Genomic DNA, 25,442 nt, shown 5'->3' on the forward strand with positions numbered 1-25,442 from the left:
ACATAACTACTAGGAGAACACTGTTTTTGGTTTGTAGTGTATTACCCTTTTTCTCTGGAATACTGGGTGTCCATATATATTATAAGTTTAACACAGCTCACACATTGCTGTTGAGTTGGTGTAAGTGAGATGATTTAAAATGTTTAATAATAGTGGTATGGCCACTAAGGAAGCAATCAAGCTTATTACCCCTGCTTTTGCAGTTATTTTAGGCAGAGGGGCAAAACAAAGTTGCCTGACTGACGCTGGACCATAGAAATCTTTTTCCAAGGAGCAGCCCACACTCCTCTTACCAAAAGAGGAGCTCCCTATATGACACACTTCACTGTTGAAATGCTATTTTCAGGATTGTCCTACAAGTGTTGCCTGTTTTTTTCACACAAGTTATTTTAAAGTATCAAAACAGAAAGAGCCAAACAACACTTACTGACAAGGGTCCAGCTGGGTGGTTTTGGACAAGACTGAATTATTGGGGGTGGGAGCTCTCTGTAGAAAAATGGGATTTCCAGTGCTGTCCTAAAACACATACTAGGAAATACCAGAAGTCTGGAAAGAAAGGGGACACAGAGGCTGAGGACTGGTTTTAATCAGTGTTAGAAATGGGATCTTTGGTTGACAGTCAGGTTACCCCCTGTTCAAGCAAGGACCCTCACTCTAGTCAGGGTAAAAGAGAATCACCCTCAGCTAACCCCTGCTTACCCCCTTGGTAGCTTGGCAGAGCAGTAGGCTTAACTTCAGAGTGCTAGGTGTAAAGTATTTGTACCAACACACACAGTAACTTAATGAAAACACTACAAAATGACACAACACCAGTTTAGAAAAATAGGAAATATTTATCTAAACAAAACAAGACCAAAACGACAAAAATACAACATACACAAGTCAAATTATGAATTTTTAAAGATTAAACTCAAAAATAGCGCTTAGAAACAAAAATGCTTCGATGAGGTGTTAACAGGGCATCGTGACGGAGTCGTTCCCAACAAGCCGACACCAGCGGTGCCGGACACGGAATCGCGTAGACCCCCAAGTACAGTACCTTTGGTGAAGAGTGAAAACAAGCCGATCGCGGCGTCTGTGCGAAACGTTGAATCCGCGCACTTCGAACGGCGTCGGTCACGACGTGCTGCGGTGACTTCTACGGAGTCGCGGACTTCAGCGAGGCTGCAGCGGCATCGGGCCTGCGAAGAGCGCCGCGTTCCAGCGAAGGTCACGGCATCAGGTGCAGGCGGTGTCACCGGATTCAGCAGCGGCATCAGTCCGAAGTCGTCCGAAGTCGATTTCCTTGGATTTCCACCAGCTTTCCTTTCAAGGGCCCAGGGACTGGATAGGGCACCACTTGTCAGAGCAGGAGTCTCTCCAGAGACTCCAGGTGCTGGCAGAGATAAGTCTTTGCTGTCCCTGAGACTTCAAACAACAGGAGGCAAGCTCTAAATCAAGCCCTTGGAGATTTCTGCACAAGATGGAAGGCACACAAAGTCCAGTCTTTGCCCTCTTACTCTGGCAGAAGCAGCACTGCAGGAAAGCTCCACAAAGCACAGTCACAGGCAGGGCAGCACTTCTTCCTCAGCTATTCAGCTCTTCTCCAGGCAGAGGTCCCTCTTGGTTCCAGAAGTGTTTCTCAAGTCTGTGGTTTTGGGTGCCCTTCTTATACCCAATTTTGTCATTTGAAGTAGACCTACTTCAAAGTAAAGTCTCTTTGGAATGTGAAATCCTGCCTTGCCCAGACCAGGCTCCAGACACTCACCAGGGGGTTGGAGACTGCATTGTGTGAGGGCAGGCACAGCCCTTTCAGGTGTGAATGACCACTCCTCCCCTCCCTCCTAGCACAGATGGCTCATCAGGATATGCAGGCTACACCCCAGCTCCCTTTGTGTCACTGTCTAGTGTGAGGTGCAACCAGCCCAACTGTCAAACTGACCCAGACAGGGAATACACAAACAGGCAGAGTCACAGAAATGGTATAAGCAAGAAAATGCTCACTTTCTAAAAGTGGCATTTTCAAACACCCAATCTTAAAATCAACTTTACTGAAATATGTATTTTCAAATTGTGAGCTCAGAGACCCCAAACTCCACATGTCCATCCACTCCCAAAGGAAATCTACACTTTAATCAGATTTAAAGGTAGCCCCCATGTTAACCTATGAGAGGGACATGCCTTGCAACAGTGAAAAACGAATTTAGCAATATTTCACTGTCAGGACATATAAATCACATTACTATATGTCCTACCTTAACCATACACTGCACCCCGTCCTTGGGGCTACCTAGGGCCTACCTTAGGGGTGTCTGACATGTAAGAAAAGGGAAGGTTTAGGCCTGGCAAGTGGGTACACTTGCCAAGTCGAATTTACAGTTAAAACTGCACACACAGACACTGCAGTGGCAGGTCTGAGACATGATTACAGAGCTACTTATGTGGGTGGCACAACCAGTGCTGCATGCCCACTAGTAGCATTTGATTTACAGGTCCTGGGCACCTCTAGTGCACTGTACTAGGGACTTACTAATAAATCAAATATGCCAATCATGGATAAACCAATCACATACACATTTTGTAAAGGAGCACTTGCACTTTAGCACTGGTTAGCAGTGGTAAAGTGCCCAGAGTAACAAAAACAGTAAAATCAGAGTCCAGCTCACATCACCAACCTGGGGAACAGATGCAAAACGTTAAGGGAGACCATGCCAAGGATGAAAAGTCTAACAATCAGGAAACTGAAAGTCTGTAAAAGAAAACTATAAGATGGCACGAGTTGGACAACAAAGGGGAACGAGGGAGGCAACAGACAAACTTTCATAAATGATAGTGAGTATGTTCCTTGGATAGTAATCTCTGTCTGAGGTGAAAGGATCCTAAATGAAAGCAAGGAGAAGATTAATCCCACAGTGTTCAGGGAGAAATCCAGCAGCTCCTATAGATAAGGAATGCCGAATGGTTCTCTATGCCAAAGGCACGGGCCTTGGAGTCTAACTAGCGTGCTTAGAAGCTAAGACAATCAAATTTACAATATAACCACAAGACAGGACAACAGGGAACAGAAAAAGATACAGCAAATCAAAATCTGGGCTCAAAAGAAAAAAAAAGATTAGAATCAAGGGCAGGAGCAGTACTGGATTACAGGTCATGTTCAGGACTGAAATACTAAGACTTAAGTCAAAGAGATCACAGACACATGAATTGGGCAAAAAAAAAGGACTACAGTAAAGAACAGGTTCAGTACTGGAATACATAGAACGTTAGTCAAGGAGGATACATGTAGCAGGAGAGGAACAATGACAATCATACAAACAAGGAGAAGGGAACGCAGGAGATTAAAACTGAACCAAAAGGAAAACAAAGTATCATAAAAGAAAGTACATGACAGAGCACTCATTCAGCAAGTAAGTTTAAAGCTGCTGCACTCAGCACTCACAGGGCTGAAACAGCTGAAGGCTCAAAGGAGGAGCATACGTGTAGGGACAAAGCGCCAAGAGGAAGGAATCAGGGAACTAACAATGAAGGGAAGGCTCAACTAAGACTTGGAACAGAAAAGACCAGGGGAACCAGGAGACACAAGACAACAAATAGGAAGACTTGCAATGTAGTGAGTTGAGAACCACCAACAGAATGGGATGTTGCAAGGGTCTGAAGACAGAGGAAACTACAAGGTCCATAATGCAACAGAAACGTGGTACAGAAACCTGGACTAAATTGTGAAATTAAAATAAGTAAGGAAAGTGTTGAAGTGTATGTTTTCCTATACAGAAGAGGTTTGCAAAGGGCCCTCAGAATTGGCATCTAGTGGCTGGATGACAGAATCCTGCCACATACAGAGACTGGGACGCAAAACAAAAAAAGAATGCTGTCTTAAAGAATAGCAGCTTAAAGGGAACAAGGTGTCAACCTGTATTATTCTTTATTGCCTGTACTGCAACAAAGAAGATGAGGGAGATGCCCTCCTAAGCGACGGGTCCCAGGCTTAGCTCAGTGTCAGGTTCAGATAAATACCATTTTCAAAAGTAAACCCACATGCTGTAGAGGGAAGGTTGAAAGCAGCCAACTGCACACCTCCTACAGCCCTGCCCCTCTCATGATGACCATTAAATTGTCGCCATACACTACATCAGGCTCCTTATCAGCATGCCCAGCCCCCACCATTGCAAAGAAAGAAGTTTCTTTAACCCTACCCGGGTCATTGTGGAAGCACCCAAAAAGCAGCCTTATCAATGATGTTGTAAGTCTGCGCAACCATCACCCTCTACCGATGTCACTGATAAAGATTTGCCTACAGATTGAGCACAACCTTGACCAGTTGCCACATGAACAACAGGACATCTGCCAAGTTCACCCCAGTTGCTCCATTAAAAATAAGAGAGACTTGTCACACTTTGTCTCCGAGCAGCAAGTGGAAGCATCTTTCCAGCTGCTCTGTCTGTTTTTGTCTACTCTCCTTGCCTCTCCCTTCAGGGTGGTAGGGCACCAGACCACTGCCATTCCTGCCTCAGGGGTTCCAGGTCTTCCAGGTCTTGGCTTATGAAGTTCACAAATTCAATTACAACTGAAAGTTGTGTAATTCCTGAATTTCATGTTATCCAAAATTCATGAGCTTTCTCAATATTCATATTAGGCAATACTGAAGCATCACTGCACTCAGGAGACTTATTCACTCAGAAAAGTTAATTTCACAAACTTGTCATGGATCGTAAGGAGAATCTTTAGAAAATATGGGATTTTGCACACTCCTGAGCCTCAACCCATGTATTTGTTTCTATTAGGATAATGGAGAGGTCTCACCTTATCAGTATATTTTCCAACATTTTGCTTTGGTCTGATGTGAGTTTCCTTGTACTTCTCTTAAGCCTTTCACTGCTAGCCCCCCTCTCTCAGTGCTAAGCCTTTTTTGGCTATTTGGGATAGTTTGTGCTTATGTCTCCATAATGTATTCCCACATAAGCTATCCACACCAAATTTGCTTCCTTTTTTCTAACATTTTCAGGATCCTAAAGGTGCCCAGGATGTCTGTATTTCCAGGGAAGTGACCGAGAATTTACCCAACAGATAAAAAAAACATTTTGGGGGGGGGGAAAGGGGGAAAAAGTGATGCAAAAGAAATTGTCTGTTTCTTCCTGCAAATAGCATTGTTAGACCTGGCATCCTTGGTGTGGTCTCCCCTGTCTTTTTTGCATCTGCTTCCCATGTTTTGACTGTGTGCTGGACTCTGTTTTGCTGTTTTTTGGTACTCTGGGCTCTTTACAACTGCTGACCAGCGCTAAAGTGCAAGTGCTCCAGTGTAAAATGTATGTGTAATTGACTTTCCATGATTGGCATATTTGATTTACTAGTAAATCCCTAGTAAAGTGCACTAGAGGTACCCAGAGCCTGTAAATCAAATGCTACTAGTGGACCTGCTGCACTGGTTGTGCCATCCACATCAGTAGACAGGAAAGCATGGCTCAGGTCTGCCACTGTTTTAACATGTCAGTTTGACCACGCAAGTGTATCCACTTACCAGGCCTAAACCATCCCTTTTTATACATGTAAGGCACCCCTAAGGTAGACCCTAGGTAGTCCTATGGGCAGGGTGCAGTGTGTATTAAAGGTGGGACATATATTGATGTGTTTTACATGTCCTAACAGTGGACTACTGCTAAGTTTGTTTTTCACTGTTGCAAAGCTTAGCTCTCTCATAGTTTAACATGGGGGACTGCCTTTAAATAATTTAAAGTGTAGATTTCCTTTGGAAGCAAATAGAAATATGGAGTTTGGTGTCGCTGAACTCACTATTAAAAAATAAATTTTTTAGCAAAATTGTTTTTTAGATTGTTAGTTTCAAAATGCCACTTTTAGAAAGTGTCCATTTTCTTTCTTTAATCATTCTGTGACTCTGCCTGTTTGTGGATTCCCTGTCTGGGTCAGTTTGACAGTTGGATTATTAGTGAATCCCCTCTATACAGTGAGACAAAGGGTTCTGGGGTGTAGCCTAAATATCATGATGAGCCATCTGTGCTAGAGTGGAGGGAGGAGTGGTCACTTACACCTGAATGGGCTGTGCCTACCCTCTCACAATGTAGTCTCCAATGTCTTAGTGTGCATCTGGGGAGTGGCCTGGGCAAGGCAGGATCGTGTGAACAACAGAGACTTTACTTTGAAGTTTGCCTACTTCGAAGGTTGAAAGGGGTATACAAAGTGGACCTCAAACCCCCTACTTTGAATCTCTTCAAGATCACTTTTGGATTCAAGAGGAACCTCTGCCAAGGAGAAGAGCTGGAGAGCTGAGGAGAAGTCCTGCCTCTGCCTGTGATTGTTCTTTGTTGGGCTATCCTGCAGTTGCTGCCTCTGCCTGTGAGAGGGGACAAAGACTGAATTTTGTTGTGCATTCCTGCTTGAGAAGAATCTCCAAGGGATTTAACTGAGTTTGCCTCCTGTTTTAAAGTCTCAGGGCTATCAAAGGCTTCCTCTGCCAGCACCTGGACTCCCTGCAGAGACTCCTGCTCTGCCAAGTGGTGCCCTATCCAGTCCCAGGGCCCTTGAAATGTGAAGTTGGCAGAACAAGAGCTGAAACTCCACACACAGAACGCCGTGAGGGGAAATGTTCACTGCACCATCTGCAACGCAGCTAATAAACGATGCACCACCGGCTTGGCAGCAGAAATCAATGCTCTATCTGCATCGCAGCTGGAAGATCGACACATCACGGCTGGAGAAATGACACGCAACACCCCCTTACGGCTGTAGATAATGACTCGAACCCCATGCAGCGTGGTTTTCTTACCTCGTGCAACCGTATTTTTCACGCATTGTCCCTGGGCATCAAAGTCATCCTGACCATGTGCAGATCTAAGGTGCCCCGTCTGGAAATTAACTAATCACTTGTTTTGAAGGGAGAAGAACGACGCCTCGCCGACCCGACCGGAGAAGAAACTACGCACAGCCTCTTTTATGAGGGAGGAATCAACGCATTGCTGACTTTTCCAACGCACGCTCGCATGTGCTGCTTTATTTTTGACACAAAACAGGTACTTTGTGTGCAGTCAACGTTTCCATTGTTTTCTATGGAGTAAGACTCTTATTCTTTTGAAAATTCATATCTTGACTTGTGTATGTTGGATTTTTGCCATTTTGGTCTTGTTTGATTTAGATAAATATTACATATTTTACTAAACTGTTGTGGTGTCCATTTTCTAGTGTTTTCACTGTAATACTGTATGTGTTGTTACAAATGTTTTGCACAAAGCTTCTGGGTTAACCCTACCTGCTCATGCCAAGCTAACAAGTGGGTGAGTGGGGGTTCACCAGGTGTGTTTATCCTTTGCCCGGACTGAAGTGAGGGTCCTTGCTTGGACAGGGGGGTGACCTGACTGGCAACCAAATACCCCATCAACTGAGGATTTGCAGTGCTAATCTTACCATCTTCCCAGCTTTCATTAACCGGCAGACTTGATTCATAAGACCACATTTTTACCACAGTTTTGGTATTTTACTGGTAGAAAGCCCATTTTGCCTACTTTTTGTGCTTTCATCCTCCTTCTAGATCCTTGTGGAAACGAGTGTGAAACCCATGGTTGATCCCATAAAGCTATACATTTCTAAAAACTAGGCAAGATTCTGAACTCTTCAAGGGGTCATTTGTGCAGTTCCTTCAAGGTTTCATTAAAGAAACAAAGAGGCCTATTTATGAAAGGCTTGCACCACTACAGCATCACTTTTTGTGACGCTCCAACAGCGCAAACCTCTCAACCATATCTGTGAGGCTAAGCAAAGCCATGTTGCATGGTTTTGAGTGGCCTCATAGATATGGAGTTAGGCAACGGAGCATGAGTGGCTGCATTGCCTTACTCTGTGCCAGAGAGGCATTCCATGGTTGTTGCGGAGGGTTTTCCCATGAAACACCCATGAATTGTGACGCTGCCCCAGATTTACTTAAACACGAAAATATGGGGAAGTGCTTAAGCATTAAGCCTTCAGAGGTGAGGCATAACAAGAAGAAATATGTTTATTTCTCCTCATTTTGTTTCCTCTTTCAACAATTTGTAGCATACTTTGAAAGAGGAAACACCTCTGAGAATTGTTTTTGTGCACAATACAATGTTCCATGCAATGTAGGCACCCTTGCACCATAGTGCAAAGAAGCCTGTGTTGGTGCCAGGCTGCCAAAATGGCACCAGTATGGGAGAAAGGACTGGAATGCACCATACTGCATAAATACAGTGCATTCCTGCCCTTTCACTTTGACGTAAAGCAGCACAGCAATATAACTTGCAGAGCTGCCCTACGCCAAATCCCAGTAAATAAGGGCCTAAGTATTGAAATAAAAAAATATTGTAAAGAATAGTAGGAAAAATTTCTATTTGTGCAAACATTTTCATCATTACATCTTGTAGACCCTTCTGGTTGTGGGGATATATAGGGTTTGTGGATTTTCCAAGAACTCGATGTACCCAGAGCTAAAAACTGACCTGCACTTTGAAATAGTTTTTCATTGTTACCAGCTATTGACCAATTCATATGGTAAAATATAAAGAGTGAAAAACAGGTATCAAGGAACTTTATGCATTTTCAAAATTGGCACAAGATATGGAGTTTATAAACAGTGGTTATTTGTGAATCTCTGAATTTGTGGGTAACCATAATAGCATGTGAATTGAAGGGCATTTCTCGTAATGTTTCTTTCTTGCACACTGGCTTAGATTTTGAAAGCACAAATACTGTCAAATACCATTAGTAATAGCACTTGTTCTTGTCCGTTAAGAAAATGGTATCTCACTTGTTTGTTTAGGGATAGTAGCCACACCCCAAAAGGAGCCAAAACCCAACATGGACGCATCACATTTTTCCATTGAAAACTGACCCATTTTTGCAATGTGTCTGGATGTATATTGGGGCCCCAGCTCAGCAAACACCTAGGGAAACCTAGCAAACCTGCACATTTTTTAAAACAAGATACCTGGATGAATCCAGGGTGGGGTGACTTGCATGCCCCCTCTCCCAGTGTTTCTTACGAGGAAGCCCTTGCACACCTCAAACGTTGACTAAAAGACACTCATTTTCTTTATATTTCTGTAATGGAAAAATCTGAAATCTCCAAGGAGCAACTCATTTCCTACCACCTACCATTTCCCCAATTCTCCTGATAAAATGGGTTCCTCACTTGTGTGGGTAGGGCTAGTGTCAATGACAGGAAAGGTGCCAAATTGCAACATGGACACATCACATTTTCCACTGAAAACTGGTGTTTTTTTTTTGCAATGTGGCTAGCTGTAGATTATGGGCCATAGCACAGCCAATACATAGGAAAACTTAGGAAACCTGCACTTTTTTGAAAATTTGATACATAAGGAACCCAGGGTGTGGGGACTGCGTGGTTCTCTCCAGGTTTTCCTACCCAGATGCCCTTCCAAACCTCAACCTTTGACTAAACGAATACAGTTTCATCACATTTCTGTGATGGAAAGTTCTAAAATCTACAGACGGCAACTAATTTCCAGCCACGTTCTATTACCCCAAGTCTACAGATAAAAATGGTACCTCACTCGTGTAAGTATGACTAGTGTTCACGACGGGAAGGACCCCAAAGCAGAACATGAAATATCAAATTTTTCCACTGAAAAATGACTTTTCTTTTGCAATGTGCTTAGGTGTGTACTGTGGTACCTAGCTCAGCTGGCACTGAGGGAAACCAGCAAACCTGCACGTTTTTAAAAACTGAACACCTGGGTAAACCAAGGGTAGGGTAACGTGTGTGGCTCTTGTCTTGTCATAACTTTGTGGGCGGTCTTTTTCTGGCATGGCGGTGTCAGCAGTTGGACTGCCTAAGCGCTGCTGACCGCCATAGTGAATGCCGTCGGATATCTGACCCCCAGCAGTGCAGATATCCGGTGGTAGTCATAATACAGAGGTTAGAAGGCTGCCAGAAGTCTTCCGGGGCCGCGGCTGTAGTGGTCTTAGGAAAAGACCGCTGCAGTCATAATGAGGGCCTATGACTTGCTACCCAGGTTTGCATGGACAATTGGTTTGCACCTGTATGTTCAGGATGATCTTTCAATGTATCCACATATTCCACCACTCGAGTTCTAGGTCACTTGCCTGCTCCACCTCAACAAGAATGCCTATTACAGACTGCTGAAAAAGAACAAAACCAATCTTTGAATCTGGAGAACAGTCCTTAAGTACAACAAATACAATGAAGGTTGCCAAATGAAACAAATGGACAGCCACTTTATTATATCAAATATATGACATATGTCAGCACTGTAAGCCTCCAACCTCTGAAGTACTTTCATCATAAATGGTTGTCAGCATGTGGACATCTCTCCTGTCTAAAAATTTCAAATCTAGAAATTCATCACTAATGTAATGTTCCCGCTGATGTTTTTGCTTAAAAGCTCCTTCGGGCAAATTTTATAGTTAAGGTGGATTGTGCCATATGCAACAGCTTTCACTTTGAACAATTGCACACCAGTGTTGAAGTTATAGACGTAAAAATTGTGACCTTTGATAAAAGTTCCCACCCACTTTTCTCACTGACTCCAAAGATGGACAGACAACCGGGGGTGTTGTGTCAATAGAGGAATCCCTACAAGTGTACCCCCTTAAATTACAGACATATCCAGCACTACTCTCAGACAGCATAAACATCTTAATTCTATAATGTCTCCTCTTGCTAGGAAAATACTGCCTAAAAATCAAACATCCCCTGAACAGGGCCAAATACTTATCAACATCTACTTCTTTCTCTGGAACATAGATCTCTAAAAAGAGATCTACAAAATGATCAAGGATAGGCCAAATCTTGAAGAGACATCACACTTAGGTTGATTCTGTGTCAGTACTAAAGCATTACCAACAAAATGCAGCACTTGAAATAAAAGCAAATACTGATCATGACTCATGGTTGCAGGAAATATAGCGGCTGCCATTAAGGGACTTGTAGAACATTATGAAAACAGAGATGGCTTCTTTGTCAATCCCAGATTTTGGTGAGTCATCAGACTAGCTCTAGATTGGGGATCAAGCCTAGCACTGTTGTTCCTCAAATACTGTTCAGCATACAAATTAGTCTGGTCAACAATCAAAAAATACATTGTCCATAAATAACTGAAAGAAACTTGTAGTATTAATTCTATACCCTACAACACCACTACAGGCAGGCAACACAGGCTGCACCATGTTTGGGGCAACTCAGGGGCATATTTATACTCTGTTTGCACCAAATTAGTGTCATTTTTTTTTACTCTAATTCGGTGCAAAACTAACTCCATATTTATACTTTGGTGCTAGACCCCTCTAGCACCAAATTTATGGAGTTAAAGTCATTTTTTGAAAGTGGAGTCCTACTTTGCCTTAATGAGATGCAAGGTAGGCGTTCCCGTGCAAAAAATTACTCTATGGCCTTAACACCATATTTAGGGGCATATTTATACTCTGCGGCAAATTTATACTCTGTTTGCACCGAATTAGTGTCATTTTTTTTTACTCTAATTCGGTGCAAAACTAACTCCATATTTATACTTTGGTGCTAGACCCATCTAGCACCAAGGCCCTGATTTAAACTTTTTTTGCACCGCATTAACGTCATTTTATGACACAAAAGTGGCGCAAACTTACAAAATATTGGCCCTTATTTATACTTTTTGCTGCAAAACTGCACTAGCTCAGTTTTGCACCAAAAAGTTGAGCACCGGCTTGCACCATTTCTGTGCACCAGCCGGGCACCATATTTATGGAATGGTGCAAGCCGGTGCAAAGGGTAGGCTAGAGTTTAAAAAAATTACTTTAGTCGGGTGGGGCTGGCAGTATAGAAGAAGAGGGTTTAGCACCAAAAAATGGCTTTAGGCAGGTTAGAGTAAAAAGAAATGACTCTAACCAGATTAGCGTCATTTTTTGGTGCTAAACCTACCATGCCACATGACTCCTGCCTTAGGAAAGGCAGGAGTCATGCCCACCACCCCAGTGGCCAGCACAGAGGACAGGGGTCCCCTGGGCATGGCCATTGCACCCGGTGCCATATATGGGGGCCCATTTCAGGGCCCCCTATGGCACTTTCAAAAATAAAATGCACTTACCTGTACTTACCTGGGATGGGGTCCCCCATCCTCGCAGTCCCTCTAGTGTGGGTGGGGGTGCCCCTAGGGCCTAGGGAGGGCACCTCTGGGCTTATTCCATGATGTTCCACCATGGAAATAGGGCCACAGGTCCCCTAAGACCTGCCCTGACCCAGGTCTTAAAAAATGGGGCAAAGCAAGCTTTGCCCCATTTGTTTACCCTTCCTCCCTCCCTTGCACCATTTTTACATGGGAGTATAAATATGGTGTTAAGGCCATAGAGTCATTTTTTTGCACGGGAACGCCTACCTTGCATCTCATTAAGGCAAGGTAGGTTTCCACTTCCAAAAAATGACTTTAACTCCATAAATTTGGTGCTAGACGGGTCTAGCACCAAAGTATAAATATGGAGTTAGTTTTGCACTGAATTAGAGTTAAAAAAAAATGACGCTAATTCATTGCAAACAGAGTATAAATACGCCCCTTAGCGTAAAAAAATGATGCTAATCTGGTCAGAATCATTTATTTTGACTCAAAACTGCCTAACGTAATTTTTTTTTAAGCTAGCCTACCCTTTGCACTGGCTTGCACCATTCCATAAATATGGTGCCCAGCTGGTGCTAAAAAATGGTGCAAGCCGGTGCAAAACTTTTTGGGGCAAAACTGCCTTAGTGCAGTTTTGCACCAAAAAGTATAAATAAGGCCCTCAGAGTTCAGCACTTCCAATGGGAAGCCTTTCAGCCTCAGGTTACATTCCAGATTCCTTTTGCTGCACTAGCTGCCTATCAGTGTGCTCTACTAAATGAGGCACTTCCTCTGCACTGAGAGTGGCTTCATCATCAGATGATTCCTCTTGGACAGAAAAATCACCTCCAGAATCTTTGACTTCCTCCTCTGCCTCAGGTGCAGAGTCAGTCTCAGAACCATGGTTAGAGGAAGATTTGAAAAACAACCTGGTGAGTTGTTATCCTGCGGTTAGCCATAATCCTTACTAATAGAAGTAACACAACAAATAAGTCAATAATAACCAACATTTTGTAAAATAAGTAATAAACAAACTGTAGCTTTATCAAACAGAAAGTAAAACGACTGCCATATAGTATTCTGAAAGGAAAAGTCAATCAATTCAAAGCACACAAAGACCTATATACTCAAAAACAATACCAGAGACAGCAAGACTGAGGATTAACTGCACCTACACAGCAAGCACCAAAGACATCCCACTGGCAAGGGAAAAAACACATTACACATATCACAAGTTAGTATAGAACATTCACAAATAAATACATTATATTGAGCGAAATCACACAAAAATCAAAAGATTCAAACATTAGTACAGCAGTCTAAACAATTATACAAACAGGCTACGGATACACAACAGATGAAAAGATTACAAAATGAGTTGCTTACCAACCACAACACCACAAACTACAGATCCGTCCAAAGCTACACCCGTAAATAGGATTCCCCACCAAGACAAGGAAACAATTGGCTCTACAATAAAAAAAGAAAATTATAACACAAAACAAACTATCAGTCAAAAGACACTGCTATATCTCCAAAAGGAGGTGTGACAAAGGCAATAAAAGACTCTACCAGATGGAAGCAAACCTTACACGAGAAGCAGATTACCCTAACACATACATAATCTTATTCCCAGGTGTCTCAAGTGGTACTATCCACCCTGAGGCCCAATCCACAAAACAAATGAAAACCCCCAAAACACTGTGCCCCAAGTGTATGCTCCCATGTATAATCTCTGGTGTATAGTGGTATAGTGGGCTTCCATCAACCCCCAGAGGGCATATTGGCCTAAAAATGCCCTATCTGCCTTTTGGGGTGGGGGGGGCAGAATAAAACAAAATGTGGTCCACGAGTGTCATATATATATAACTCACCCTAGCTGCCCCCTTTTTAACTGTTCTCCCTCTGTGTACTGCTTTCTGACTTCCAACTCTCATTGCTGTCCAATTGTTACCAAACTCCATTACTGATGGTTATATTAACTGATATTATTAATAGTACAAGAGATAACAATCTCATGGGATGCTAATACATACATCGGTTATATTGTGTTGTGAAATTCCTTTCTGCTACTGTCTAATGGTTCCTAAGTCCCACTATTGTTGGTTATGTGCATTGCTATTTTCAACCAAACAAGTGATATCAACCTGTAACCTGATGTGATGTTAATTCATACCCTAGGTATACCTTTGTATTGTCTTGACCGATGTGAATGTTTAAATCCTATTTTACTCAATTTGTTTTTTGTAGAATATGTCCAATACTTATATGGATTATTGCTTCTTATTTCCATGTGAGGTACTGTATGTTAAATATCATTCCTAAGCATGAGGTGGAGGGCTTACTGTCCTGTACTCTCCCTCACTGCTTGAGAGATGTTGTATTTTTCTTTTTCCTATTTTTTACCTGCATTTCTACACATTGACTCTGCGTGCAAGTGTTATGAGTTCATGTTTGTTTTTAATTGCTTTTGACGCAGCACTCTGTTATAATAGTTAATTTAAAAATTACACCTTTATTACCACTGTCTGCACAGTACACAGTACTAATCTTGCTTGCACAGGATGAGAGTCACTATATGGTTGCATTGGCAATCATTCACTTTGGGTGCTCTCTCCTCATTTGGACTTTGTGGCATTACAACAACTTACCTTACTTGTCCTTACAGCCTTGAGAAAGCCCCAGGCTTTCAACCACCAAAGGGGCAAAACACGTGTCAACTTGCTGTCTCTCTAGATCCTTAAAATAATAAACAATATATTTGGATCACAATCACGATTCTGACTTTTGATTGGATGAGCTACATCTCATACTTTATATATCCAAAAACCAACTCTGAATTTGAATTTAGGTGGGCTCACCAACTTATCTATGATATTACGAATTAACTTGGTAGACAAGTGGTCCAAACCTCACACGGTGACCCACCACCTCATGGAACATGGATATTAACTGATAGAAGAGGAGTGTTAGACCTTTGAAGCAATTCATCGAACATGCTCCTCATTGTGAGTCTCTGCAGGTAGAGTGTCAAAAAGGCCTGCCGGTGCTTGAAGATAGAGTGACCAGATTTTGAGATCCAACAACCGGACAAGCCAGAAATAAAACTGGGACTAAAGCCTTTTGACGTACTTCTATATCTAGCTTGACCTGGTTTTTGTGCACCCTTGCAAAAAAATAAATAAATATATATATATATATATATATATATATATATATATATATATATATATATAGGAATTGACAGTATTGCTATCACCACCACACATTAATAAGGAGCAGGCATATAGTGGCTTAGTCAATGTCATTGTGTCTCTAATTTTGTGGTGTCAACAGGGCCAATATCGTAGATGCGGTTTAGTCTAGTAACCGCACAGTAAGTAAACTCACAAGTGAAATAAAAAAGGTCCTGGGTTAAATCCTAGGTATAGCCTACAGACAAGCGTGTTATCCAGACTCAGTGTTCTACGTCTGCTCCAACTTGAAAAGAGAGGAAAGGGTTGCAGTCCTACTTTTATTTTCTTGAGCTCAAAGAGAGGAATGGATATTAGGCTATTAAAGCGGTGGCTATGATGTAGTGGTGGTAGCCCGCATATAACAGAGATTTAAGTCATTACACAGCAGTGCATAGCTGTGAGTGAAGGATTTTGTAATAGAGGGATTTTTGTGCTCATATGAGGGACCTAGTAAACCCAAAAAGGTGATTACAAGAAGGAGTGTAGTCCTACTCTTATTCCCTTGGGCTCAAGGAGAGTAATGAGTAGTTAGCTGTTAGAACTACTGCCAAGATTAAATGGTACTGGTCAGCATATAATAACAGAAGTTAGGGTCATTGCACATTAGTGCTGAATTGCAACACCTGGTTAACCTAAAAAAGGTTAACAGGTATCACACACTGTGGGAGACGAGGAGTGATTTTGGAAATCCAAAAAGAGATGTTGTATAATCTAAAAGGACATAAAATTATGGACACAATGATTAAGGAAAAGAGATATCAATACGTAGGGGTCCCCCACTAGCCATCCTACAGAAGATTGGGGGGTACCAATAAGCAGAGAGGGGGTTAAAGATCCAAGCTGGATAGTAGTTACTAAGCAGAGGACCTAGGGTAAGGTTTAATACATATATTGTGAACCAGGTCTCGCATGATAGTTATGCCATAATCACAGGCATCATCATCATGAGTAGTGTAGTAATTAGATAACATCTCAGAGAAATAAACCACTGGTTGGCCTACAGGAGACTTAGGTATTTCAATATGCAAACAGGGGAGATAGTGGTCTAAATAAGTCAAAGATGAACAGTAGTTGTAGAGTGGAGGACGCAGAGTAAAGTGTGTTACACATAATATTTATGCCATAGTATTAGGCACAGGAGGTGTGATTATTGGATAGGGCCAAAGATGAAGTGGATGACTGACAAAGTGTTAGCTTTGGCCCAAAAAAGGCCCATGAAAGATAGGAAGAGGGCAATATGTGTGGAATGTATATATGGAGAGAGAGAACCAGGTAGAACCAGGAGGAGCCAATAAGATGGAATCTAGTTAAGTGAGAAGGAACCCAAATCGGAGAGAAAGGCAGTCTACGCTTATAAAGATATAACCATTGGGACATATAAAATTGAGCATGGAGAGCTATATTAAAATATAATAGGGTGAGAAAGACCACAGACATCTCAAAGGAATGAGGAGCATGACACTACAGGTTGCATTTTTCTCACAGCATAAATGTTCAGCAAAGTAAACTCCCTGTTCTCAGGCATGCTGGATCTGGTGGACTTACAAGTGGCAAATTATACCGACATGGGCAGAGCTCTTCACTTGCACAAAAATTGTGCTGAAATTTGTGTCTTGATTGGTGAAAAAATGAAGAAGAAGATTTTTGGATACATGATTGAAAATATTGTCAAGTTCAATGTTCTTGTGGAGGATTGTACCACTGTAAATAATGAGTTTGATATGGTGGTGTGCAGCAGCCCAACATCTTGTGAGGAATACAAACCTTTGACACTTTTCTTCCAGTTACTCTAATTGCAGGAAATGTTGGATGAAGTGGTCACAGCACAGTTGCATTGCTGCCCCGATGAACACTTCCTAATGGATTTTATCACTAGAAACTGGATTTCATTCACTTTTGATAGTGCTTCTTCAACCATAAACTAAATATGAGCAAATGTTATCCACCTCCTGTTATATGACACTGCTGCAACCACAGGCTTGAGTTTTCTGTCTCCAAAGCATTGGAAGAGGTGAGAAGAACTCACAGCTTCAAGACATTTATTGACATGATTTACATCTGTGTTTTCCAAACTGTGATCCGGGGACTAAGAGTCTGTGACTGCTCAGAAAATTAAATAATATTGACAAATTAATAACATTTATTAAAATAAAGTGGCTAAATGTGCAATAATTTTTTTTTAAAAGTACTGTAAATGTCAAGAAATTTAAAATTTGAGGTTAAAATTTAATTAGTATCCTCAGATTTATTTATGTGAGCAGTGAAGGTGCATCAAACAGAATTCAGTATGGAAAATGTGTAGCTTCAATTGAATTTAGAAAGGTTTGTGGGAAGCTGCCAATCAAGGGGATTAAACATTGATGGGGACTAATATCTGTTCTGAAGAAATGCAGAGGACCCTTTATTATGTATTGTTATGATTCTTCATTGTTATTGATTACTATCTTATGCTCCATTTAAGTTAACAGTCATGCCTATGTACTAATTAAAAGGCAACTCTGTTTAAGAGATTCTGATTAGTTAAGCTGCTGCTGCACAAAGACAATTTGGGTGTCATTACGAGTGTGGCGGTCTTCCGACGGCCACACTCGCGGTGGCAGTCAGGACCACTGTGGATGCAGCTGACCGACCCCAACATTACAACCCTGGCAGTCCGACTGGTGGTGGAGGAGATCGTAACCGACCAGGGCAGCGATGCATACAGTGCTGCCCCGCAGATTACGGCCTTGTTCTCCACCAGCCTTTTCATGGCTGTGTAGGCTGGTGAAGAACAGGTGCAGGGGATCACAGGGGGGCCCCTGCACTGCCATACACTTGGCATGGTCAGTGCAGGGGCACACCTGCACAGCACCCTTGAAGTGTTCACTGTCTGCTACTTTGCAGACAGTGAGTATTGCGAGGATGCTGGTGCACCCTGCTGGCTACAGCATTGCCATCGGCTCAATTACGAACCGGAGACAATGCTGTAGCCTGTTTCCCACTGGGCCGGTGAGTGGAAAATCAGGTTTCCACCCGCCGATCTAGCAGGAAACTCATAGTGACTATGGCATGGAGATCGATATGTAAGGGGCGACCACCCTGTCGGAGGTTTGGTAGACGGGCTTTCCGATCCGCCAAACTCATAATGAGGCCCCTTATTATGAGAAGTTGATTACGCATGTGTTTTTCTTCACATTCTCCCCTCTCTTGTTCCTTTTTATGACATTTGTAATCTATTGTATTAATATATGTAATGTATCTAATGTATTGTTCATTAAGCATCCAATACAAAATAATTTTAAAAATGAATATAGAAAAGCTCCAACCTTCTTAATAAAATTGAAATGTTTATTTTTATATTTATATGTGATTTCAAATTTAAAAAAAATGTGTTATGATTTTTTTATGTTTCGTAGGTTTTTTTCTGTTTTTTTTGTGTATTAGTTTGCGGTTCAAATCATCACCAATGTTTAGGCTGTGGTCGCTGGATTCCAGCAATAGCTCAGTGTGGTGTCTCCTGGTTATAGATCATGATTCAGTGAGGGTCCCCAGGTTCAAGAAATGATAAACTGGTGGTCCGCAGAAGTCAAAGGGTTAAAAAACACAGGTTTTAAAAGCACAAATGAATAAAATATGTTAAAATAATGTTTCACTCTACTCCCCCACATGCCCAATAATATGCCAATGTACAAACAATTTCAATAAACTGAAAAGCAACACAGTAAAAAAAAAAAAATGAAAAAAATATTAAACAACTAGCAATAGTTTATTATTAAAGTGATGTCATTTCCAAATAGATTTGAAAAACAGGATAATAAGCTATGAAAATCACAAAGGGCCAGATGTATGAAGCATTTTTCTAGTCGCAAAGGGGCCAATTCGCAGAATTGGCCCCTTTGCAACTAGAAAAAATGCTTTTTGGGATGTCCAAACTGCGATTCAATAACTCGTTATCGAATCGCAGTTTGGGTTTTGCAATGTGGTATTAGGAAGGGGCTTGTCAAGGGCGTCCCTTCCTAATATCAAATCTAAATGGTATGTATGATTGGTTTGTAACCGTGAATGCAGTTGCAAAACAATCGCAGTTAGCACCAATTTCAAATCGGTGCTAACCCATTTGTGAATGCATGGGAAAAAAAAATTTCAGAGCAGGCAGTGGTCCCACGGACCACTGCTTGCTCTAAAAAAATGAAAAGAAAACTTTTCATTTTTTTTTCGAAATGCATTCTGTTTTCCTTTAAGGAAAACAGGCTGCATTTAAAAAAAAAATACTGCTTTATTTAAAAGCAGTCACAGACATGGTGGTCTGCTGACACCAGCAGGCCACCATCCCTGTGAGTGCTGCCATTCCCAATGGGGTCGCAAATTGCGACCTACCTCATGAATATTCAGGAGGTAGGGCATTTGCAACCCCATTGCGAATCACAGACAGTGTCATTGACACTGTTGTACATCCGTGTTTGCGAGTCGCAAATTATGAGTCACTAAGACTTGCAATGTGCGAGTCGCAAAACTGGATCTTCATACATGTGGCCCAAAATACTTACCTGAAATATTTTGACCCACGATGTTCTTGCTCTCACAATATTTTTTCACACAATTTAAGTTAGATAGTATTTTTAGCCACTATTATCAAGATGCATGCTATTAACTCCTAAGAGTATGCCTTAGAAAGTGTATACTGGATGAGAGAATCACAAGAGAAATACAAACTTATCAATCTGTAAGCTCTTTAACTTGATGAATGTCCACTTGTTTTTATTCCTTAGTTTCTTTGTAGGGAGCAAATGCTGATGGGAAAAAGCCAAGATGTTCCACAGATATCATCCTTTAACACCACTAACGTTCATCCCTCCTCATTTATCCTCACTGGCATTCCAGGACTCGAACCTGTCCAGCGTTGGATCTCCATTCCCTTCTGCTCTATGTATATTTTGGCGCTCTTCGGAAACTGCACTATTCTCTGCATCATAAAGGTCGAACGCAGCCTTCACGAGCCTATGTTTTTATTTCTGTCCATGCTTTCAATCACTGACCTGATTCTTTCTACCTCTGCACTACCTAAAATGCTGAGTATCTTCTGGTTCAATTCTGGAGACATCAGCTTTACTTCCTGCCTGGTCCAGATGTTCTTTATCCACTCCTTCACAGCTATGGAATCTGGTTTCTTCTTGGCCATGGCATTTGATCGTTATGTGGCCATCTGCAATCCTCTCAGGCACTCAGTGATCCTCACCAATCCAACAATAGGCAAAATTGGTATTGTGGTAGTGTTCAGGGGGATAATTTTTTTCTCCCCACATGCATTCCTCCTGAAAAGCTTGCCCTACTGTCATACCAATGTAGTTCCCCATACTTATTGTGAATTCATGGCCATCACAAAGTTAGCTTGTGCAGACACATACACAAGCAAAGCATACAGTCTCTCAGTGGCTTCACTGATAGGAGCTTTTGATTTACTGTCAACTGTCCTGTCATACATATTTATCCTACGGTCAGTGCAGAGCCTGCCTTCAAAAGAAGCAAGCCGAAAGGCATTTAGCACCTGTGGTTCACACATCTGTGTCATTTTAGTATTTTACACAACTGCATTTTTCACATTTTTCACACACCGGTTTGGTCACAATGTATCTCCAGAGATTCACATCACAATCGCCAATATCTACCTGTTGGTGCCACCAACATTGAATCCTATTATTTATGGGGTCAGAACAAAGAAGATTCGTCAGCGGGTAGTGAAGATTTTGTATGAAAAAAACAAAACTGTAGATGATTGACATACAATCCATCAATAAAGAATACATATAACAGACACTTTGGCAACAAAGATGATTGTGTAAATATTGTAATTTCTCATTTATTAGCATTAATTTATATAAAAGTTAAACATGTGTTCTGCACATACATTTGAATTCATTTCTCATCTACAACCATAATAGCCTCACCTTTGAGAACTGGTGATTAATGCACTTTATGAAGAGGCACAAAGAATGGCCCTACATTAAAACATGTCAGTGTTAAATGCTTTGTAACATGAAAAAAGTGTTTGTGTTGAGTCGATAAATATCAGTCCACTTATGGACATATCAAGTAGATGGCTTGATATTACCATAAATAAGATGCAGAAGGCAAATACGATAACAGATTAGAAGTCAAGAATCATAGGCACACCATCCAACATGCCTGTAAAAGCTTGCTAGTATGTTCACCTACACATAGGGTGTGATTACAACTTTGGCGGGCGGCAGAGGCCGCCCGCCAAAGTTCCCCCAACAGAATACCGCTACGCGGTCAGAAGACCGCCGCGGTTATTTTGAGTTTCCCGCTGGGCTGGCGGGCGACCGCCAGAAGGCCGCCCACCAGAAGGCCGCCCACCAGCCCAGCGGGAAACCCCTTCCCACGAGGAAGCCGGCTCCGAATGGGTGCATGGCAGACACTGAAAATCTTTTAGGGGCCCTCTTACGGGGGCCCCTGCAGTGCCCATGCCATTGGCATGGGCACTGCAGGGGCCCCCAGGGGCCCCACGACACCCCTCACCGCCATCCTGTTCCTGGCGGTCAAAACCGCCAGGAACAGGATGGCGGTGAGGGGGTCGGAATCCCCATGGCGGCGCAGCAAGCTGAGCCGCCATGGAGGATTCCTCAGGGCAGCGGAAAACCGGCGGGAAACCGCCGGTTTTCCGTTTCTGACCGCGGCCATACCGCCGCGGTCAGAATGCCCTTGGGAGCACCGCCAGCCTGTTGGCGGTGCTCCCGCGGTCGTTGACCCCCATAATCTGATGTTTGAGAAACATATTTTTGGGATATGTAGTGTATAGTCCTGTTCATTTGTCATTGCATATCTGCAATATGCAATACAATCAAGACATCAATCAATCGTTGTTTAGCGTTTGCTATAGTGAAAAGGAATTCGCTTTTAGATGTGAAGTGATTTACTTTTTTTGGTGTGGACACATTATCAAACAGTCCAGCCAAAGAATATCTATACATTGAGCAGAAGGACCAGTTGACCCTCTGGCCCACTCCATATGAGCTCCTCAGTTTGTTAAGGTGCCTTTGTGTTTCTCTGAATACAAGATTAACAACACTAGTGAGTGATCAATTAAATTGAGTTTTGGCTTCGAGGAAGAGTGACATTCAAACATTCATGTCACAGCTTCAAGAACTCATTTGTTATTTCTTTAGTAGGTACTCAAAGTTGTGCAGCATTTCAAAACTATGCTGCAATAGATTAAGAACTGGACATGTCATCATGCTACTGATTCCAGATAGTAGACTGAAGAATGATAAAATATTGAACATTAAAAAAGAACATCCACCTTTACTACTTTTAAATTTCAATGTTCGTGAAGTCTAGGTACTTCAAATTGCAGATATAGGAGGAATAGGTTTTACAAATGTATAGCTGGTAACATGCACAGTATGATTTGAACCCTCATTTAGAGGTGGTAGTATCGGGGTACAAGCCAACAATCAGCAGTGCATTCTTATGCCAATCTATTGGTTACAACTATATTTAGAGATGTGGGAAGAGCTGCAATGTCTGACTTCCTGCATCTAGATCACACACTCCCACTATGGGGTGTGGTACCAGAACACTGGCATTATAATGTCTGACATAAATATGGAGTCCTAAACAATACCTAGAACAACTTTACCCCATTAGAATTAATAATACACCTAATGAGTTGTATTTATGTAAATTATATTTCTATTATAATATTTATCTCAGACAATATTCCTGTACACCATATTCAGAGGTGAAGCCAACAAAGACCATGTTACACAGGACATGCTGAGATGTTTTATCGCATGGGCAAGTTGAGCAGCTGACCATGGCCTCAAGGCTTCAAAGGGCCCCCTGACAAAGTTAATTTTCTCTCTTGCTGACCTCTGTGTAGTTCTCAACCTTAATATTGAACTTCTAATTCAATATTGTTAGGCAACATAGAGATTTCATTAGCAAAACATTTGTAATAAAATTCAAAGTTGCTCCACTTAGGGGCCAAAAATATTTCTTGCCGGGCCTTTCCCCAAATCCTTAAGATGACACTGAGAACAGGCAGTTCGATAACCTTGCATGGACAGTTCTGTGTATGCTTGAGCTCCTGGTAGTGTTCTTTCTTCCTGATATTGCAGGGCAAGGCATGGTGGTCCTGAGCAGGAAACACAAATAAACAATGCCCAGCAGATCCTGGGAGAAAACTCTCAGCACTTCAGGGGCATTATTTTTGAAATTTTTCAAAAAACTAATCTTCACTTTGGAAAAAATGCGGGCTAGCGAGAAATGTTAGCAGCATTCAATTGGCATTTATTCTGAAACTGATTTTGTCGGCTATCCAGAAGCACATTTTTGGGGAAAAGTTCTTCATCGAACTAGAAGGGTGCCTGAGGTATACCAGGAGGATAAGGGCCAGATGTAGGAAGCCTTTTGTGCGTCGCAAACTGCGACAAACGCAGTTTGCGACGCGCTAAAGGCCTAACGCGATGCACAACCTCAAATTGCGAGTTGGTAGCGACTCGCAATTTGAGGCTGCAACTCGTAAATAGCTAGGGGTGTTCCCTTCCTATTTGCGACCGCATCGCCATGCTGAGTTGCTTTGTGACCGCGAATGCGGTCGCAAACCAACTCGCAGTTACCATCCACTTGAAGTGGATGGTAACTCATTCGCAAAAGGGGAAGGGGTCCCCAGGGGACCCCTTCCCCTTTGTGAATGCCAAAAATTATATTTTTTCAGAGCAGGCAGTGGTCCTATGGACTACTGCCTACTCTGAAAAAACCGAAACCAAATGGTTTCGGAAGTTTTTCTTTTTGCAGCTCGTTTTCCTTTAAGGAAAACAGGCTGCAAAAAGAAAAAAAAAACTGCTTTATTAAGAAAGCAGTCACAGACATGGTGGTCTGCTGTCTCCAGCAGGCCACCATCCCTGTAAGTGCATGGACTCGCTATGGGGTCACAAACTGCGACCCACCTCATTAATATTCATGAGGTGGGTCTTTGCGACCCCATAGCGAGTCGCAAAAGGTGTCTGAGACACCTTTCTGCATTTTGTTTTGCGAGTCGCTATGACCCGCAAATTGCAAGTCGCAATTTTATACCTACCTACATCTGGCCCTAAGTGTGGAAACTTCCACCATCACATCTGTATGTCTAAAGATACGCTTACATTTTTTGCTGTATTGTGTGAAATGTACAGTATAAGCATGTTTTAAATTTAACTAGTGCTTCCCATATTTAGTATAACAATTATCTAAGGTCCTTCATGGCGTTACCCCTAAGTACCAAAACAACTCGATTTAGAGAGAAAGGGATGCAATTCCAGGGATATCCCAATAGAACTCAAATCACTGAAAGCTAAATTAGAGTTTAAGACTTTCTAAACTTCAAACTTGTGTTATCATGGAATAACTATAAATACTTACTGAACTATGAATAATATGCACAAGTCATCATTTACCAAAACATATATCTATTTTAAGATCTAGCAATGACCTGAATGTTACAAATATCAATATTCATGTTGATAGTGGCCTGACATCGAACCTTATGCTAAATGAAACATGGACAGAATCCATGCTCCATTACTTCTCTCTCTCTCTCTCTCTATATATATATATATATATATAAGAATAGTGATTGCTTTGGAGGCCCTGGTATAAGAGAACATAGTACCAAGAAAGATGTTCAATGATGTGTGGGACTCTTATTTTGCTCTTGCTAATGTTAACCGTAAACAAATATTTACCATCACAAGAATTGATAATACACTTGTGGTTGTCTGAGCAAGACACATAGGATTGGTTTAGTGTTTCAGTCATCAATATGAAGCAAAGCAGACAGTGAACATTGCGATGGTGCTGGGCAGAGGGCCCCTGCCAAATGCATGGCAGTGCACGGGAACCCCCTGAGACCCTCAGCACCGGCTGTTCGCCAGACTTTTCATGGTGAACAACAGGTGTTACCACCGATGAAAAGGCTGGCGTAGGATAAGGTTGTAATTTGCAGGGCAGCGGTGCTTGCAGCGCTGCCCTGGCGGATTACGCTCTCTGCCAGGCCGCCAAGATCCATGATCCTGATGGATCTGGTGGTTCCCTGTCAGTCTAATGACCAGGGTTGTAATTTAGCGGTCGGACTGCCGCATCCTTGTCAGTCCTGAACGCCACTGTGAATGTTGCAGTC

The 25,442-nt window shown here is 42.1% G+C and overlaps 1 protein-coding gene and 1 long non-coding RNA gene across 2 annotated transcripts in view; both read left to right on the plus strand.

The window, feature by feature from the left end:
• LOC138249039 (uncharacterized) overlaps positions 1-18,829 on the plus strand; it is a 79,765-nt gene extending 60,936 nt beyond the window's left edge. The window contains exon 4 of the long non-coding RNA XR_011194688.1: positions 17,071-18,829. This is a non-coding gene — a long non-coding RNA (uncharacterized lncRNA). The remainder of the gene's footprint in view (positions 1-17,070) is intronic.
• Positions 18,830-20,052: 1,223 nt separating this feature from the next.
• Positions 20,053-22,621, plus strand: LOC138249408 (olfactory receptor 52E4-like). The gene is made up of 2 exons (XM_069203369.1): positions 20,053-21,011; positions 22,450-22,621. Exons 1-2 carry the CDS (start codon positions 20,053-20,055, stop codon positions 22,619-22,621), a joined length of 1,131 nt encoding a protein of 376 aa, XP_069059470.1.
• The last annotated feature ends 2,821 nt before the right edge of the window (positions 22,622-25,442 follow it).

This window comes from Pleurodeles waltl, chromosome 8 (assembly GCF_031143425.1).
Source record: "Pleurodeles waltl isolate 20211129_DDA chromosome 8, aPleWal1.hap1.20221129, whole genome shotgun sequence".
Taxonomy (NCBI): domain Eukaryota; kingdom Metazoa; phylum Chordata; class Amphibia; order Caudata; family Salamandridae; genus Pleurodeles; species Pleurodeles waltl.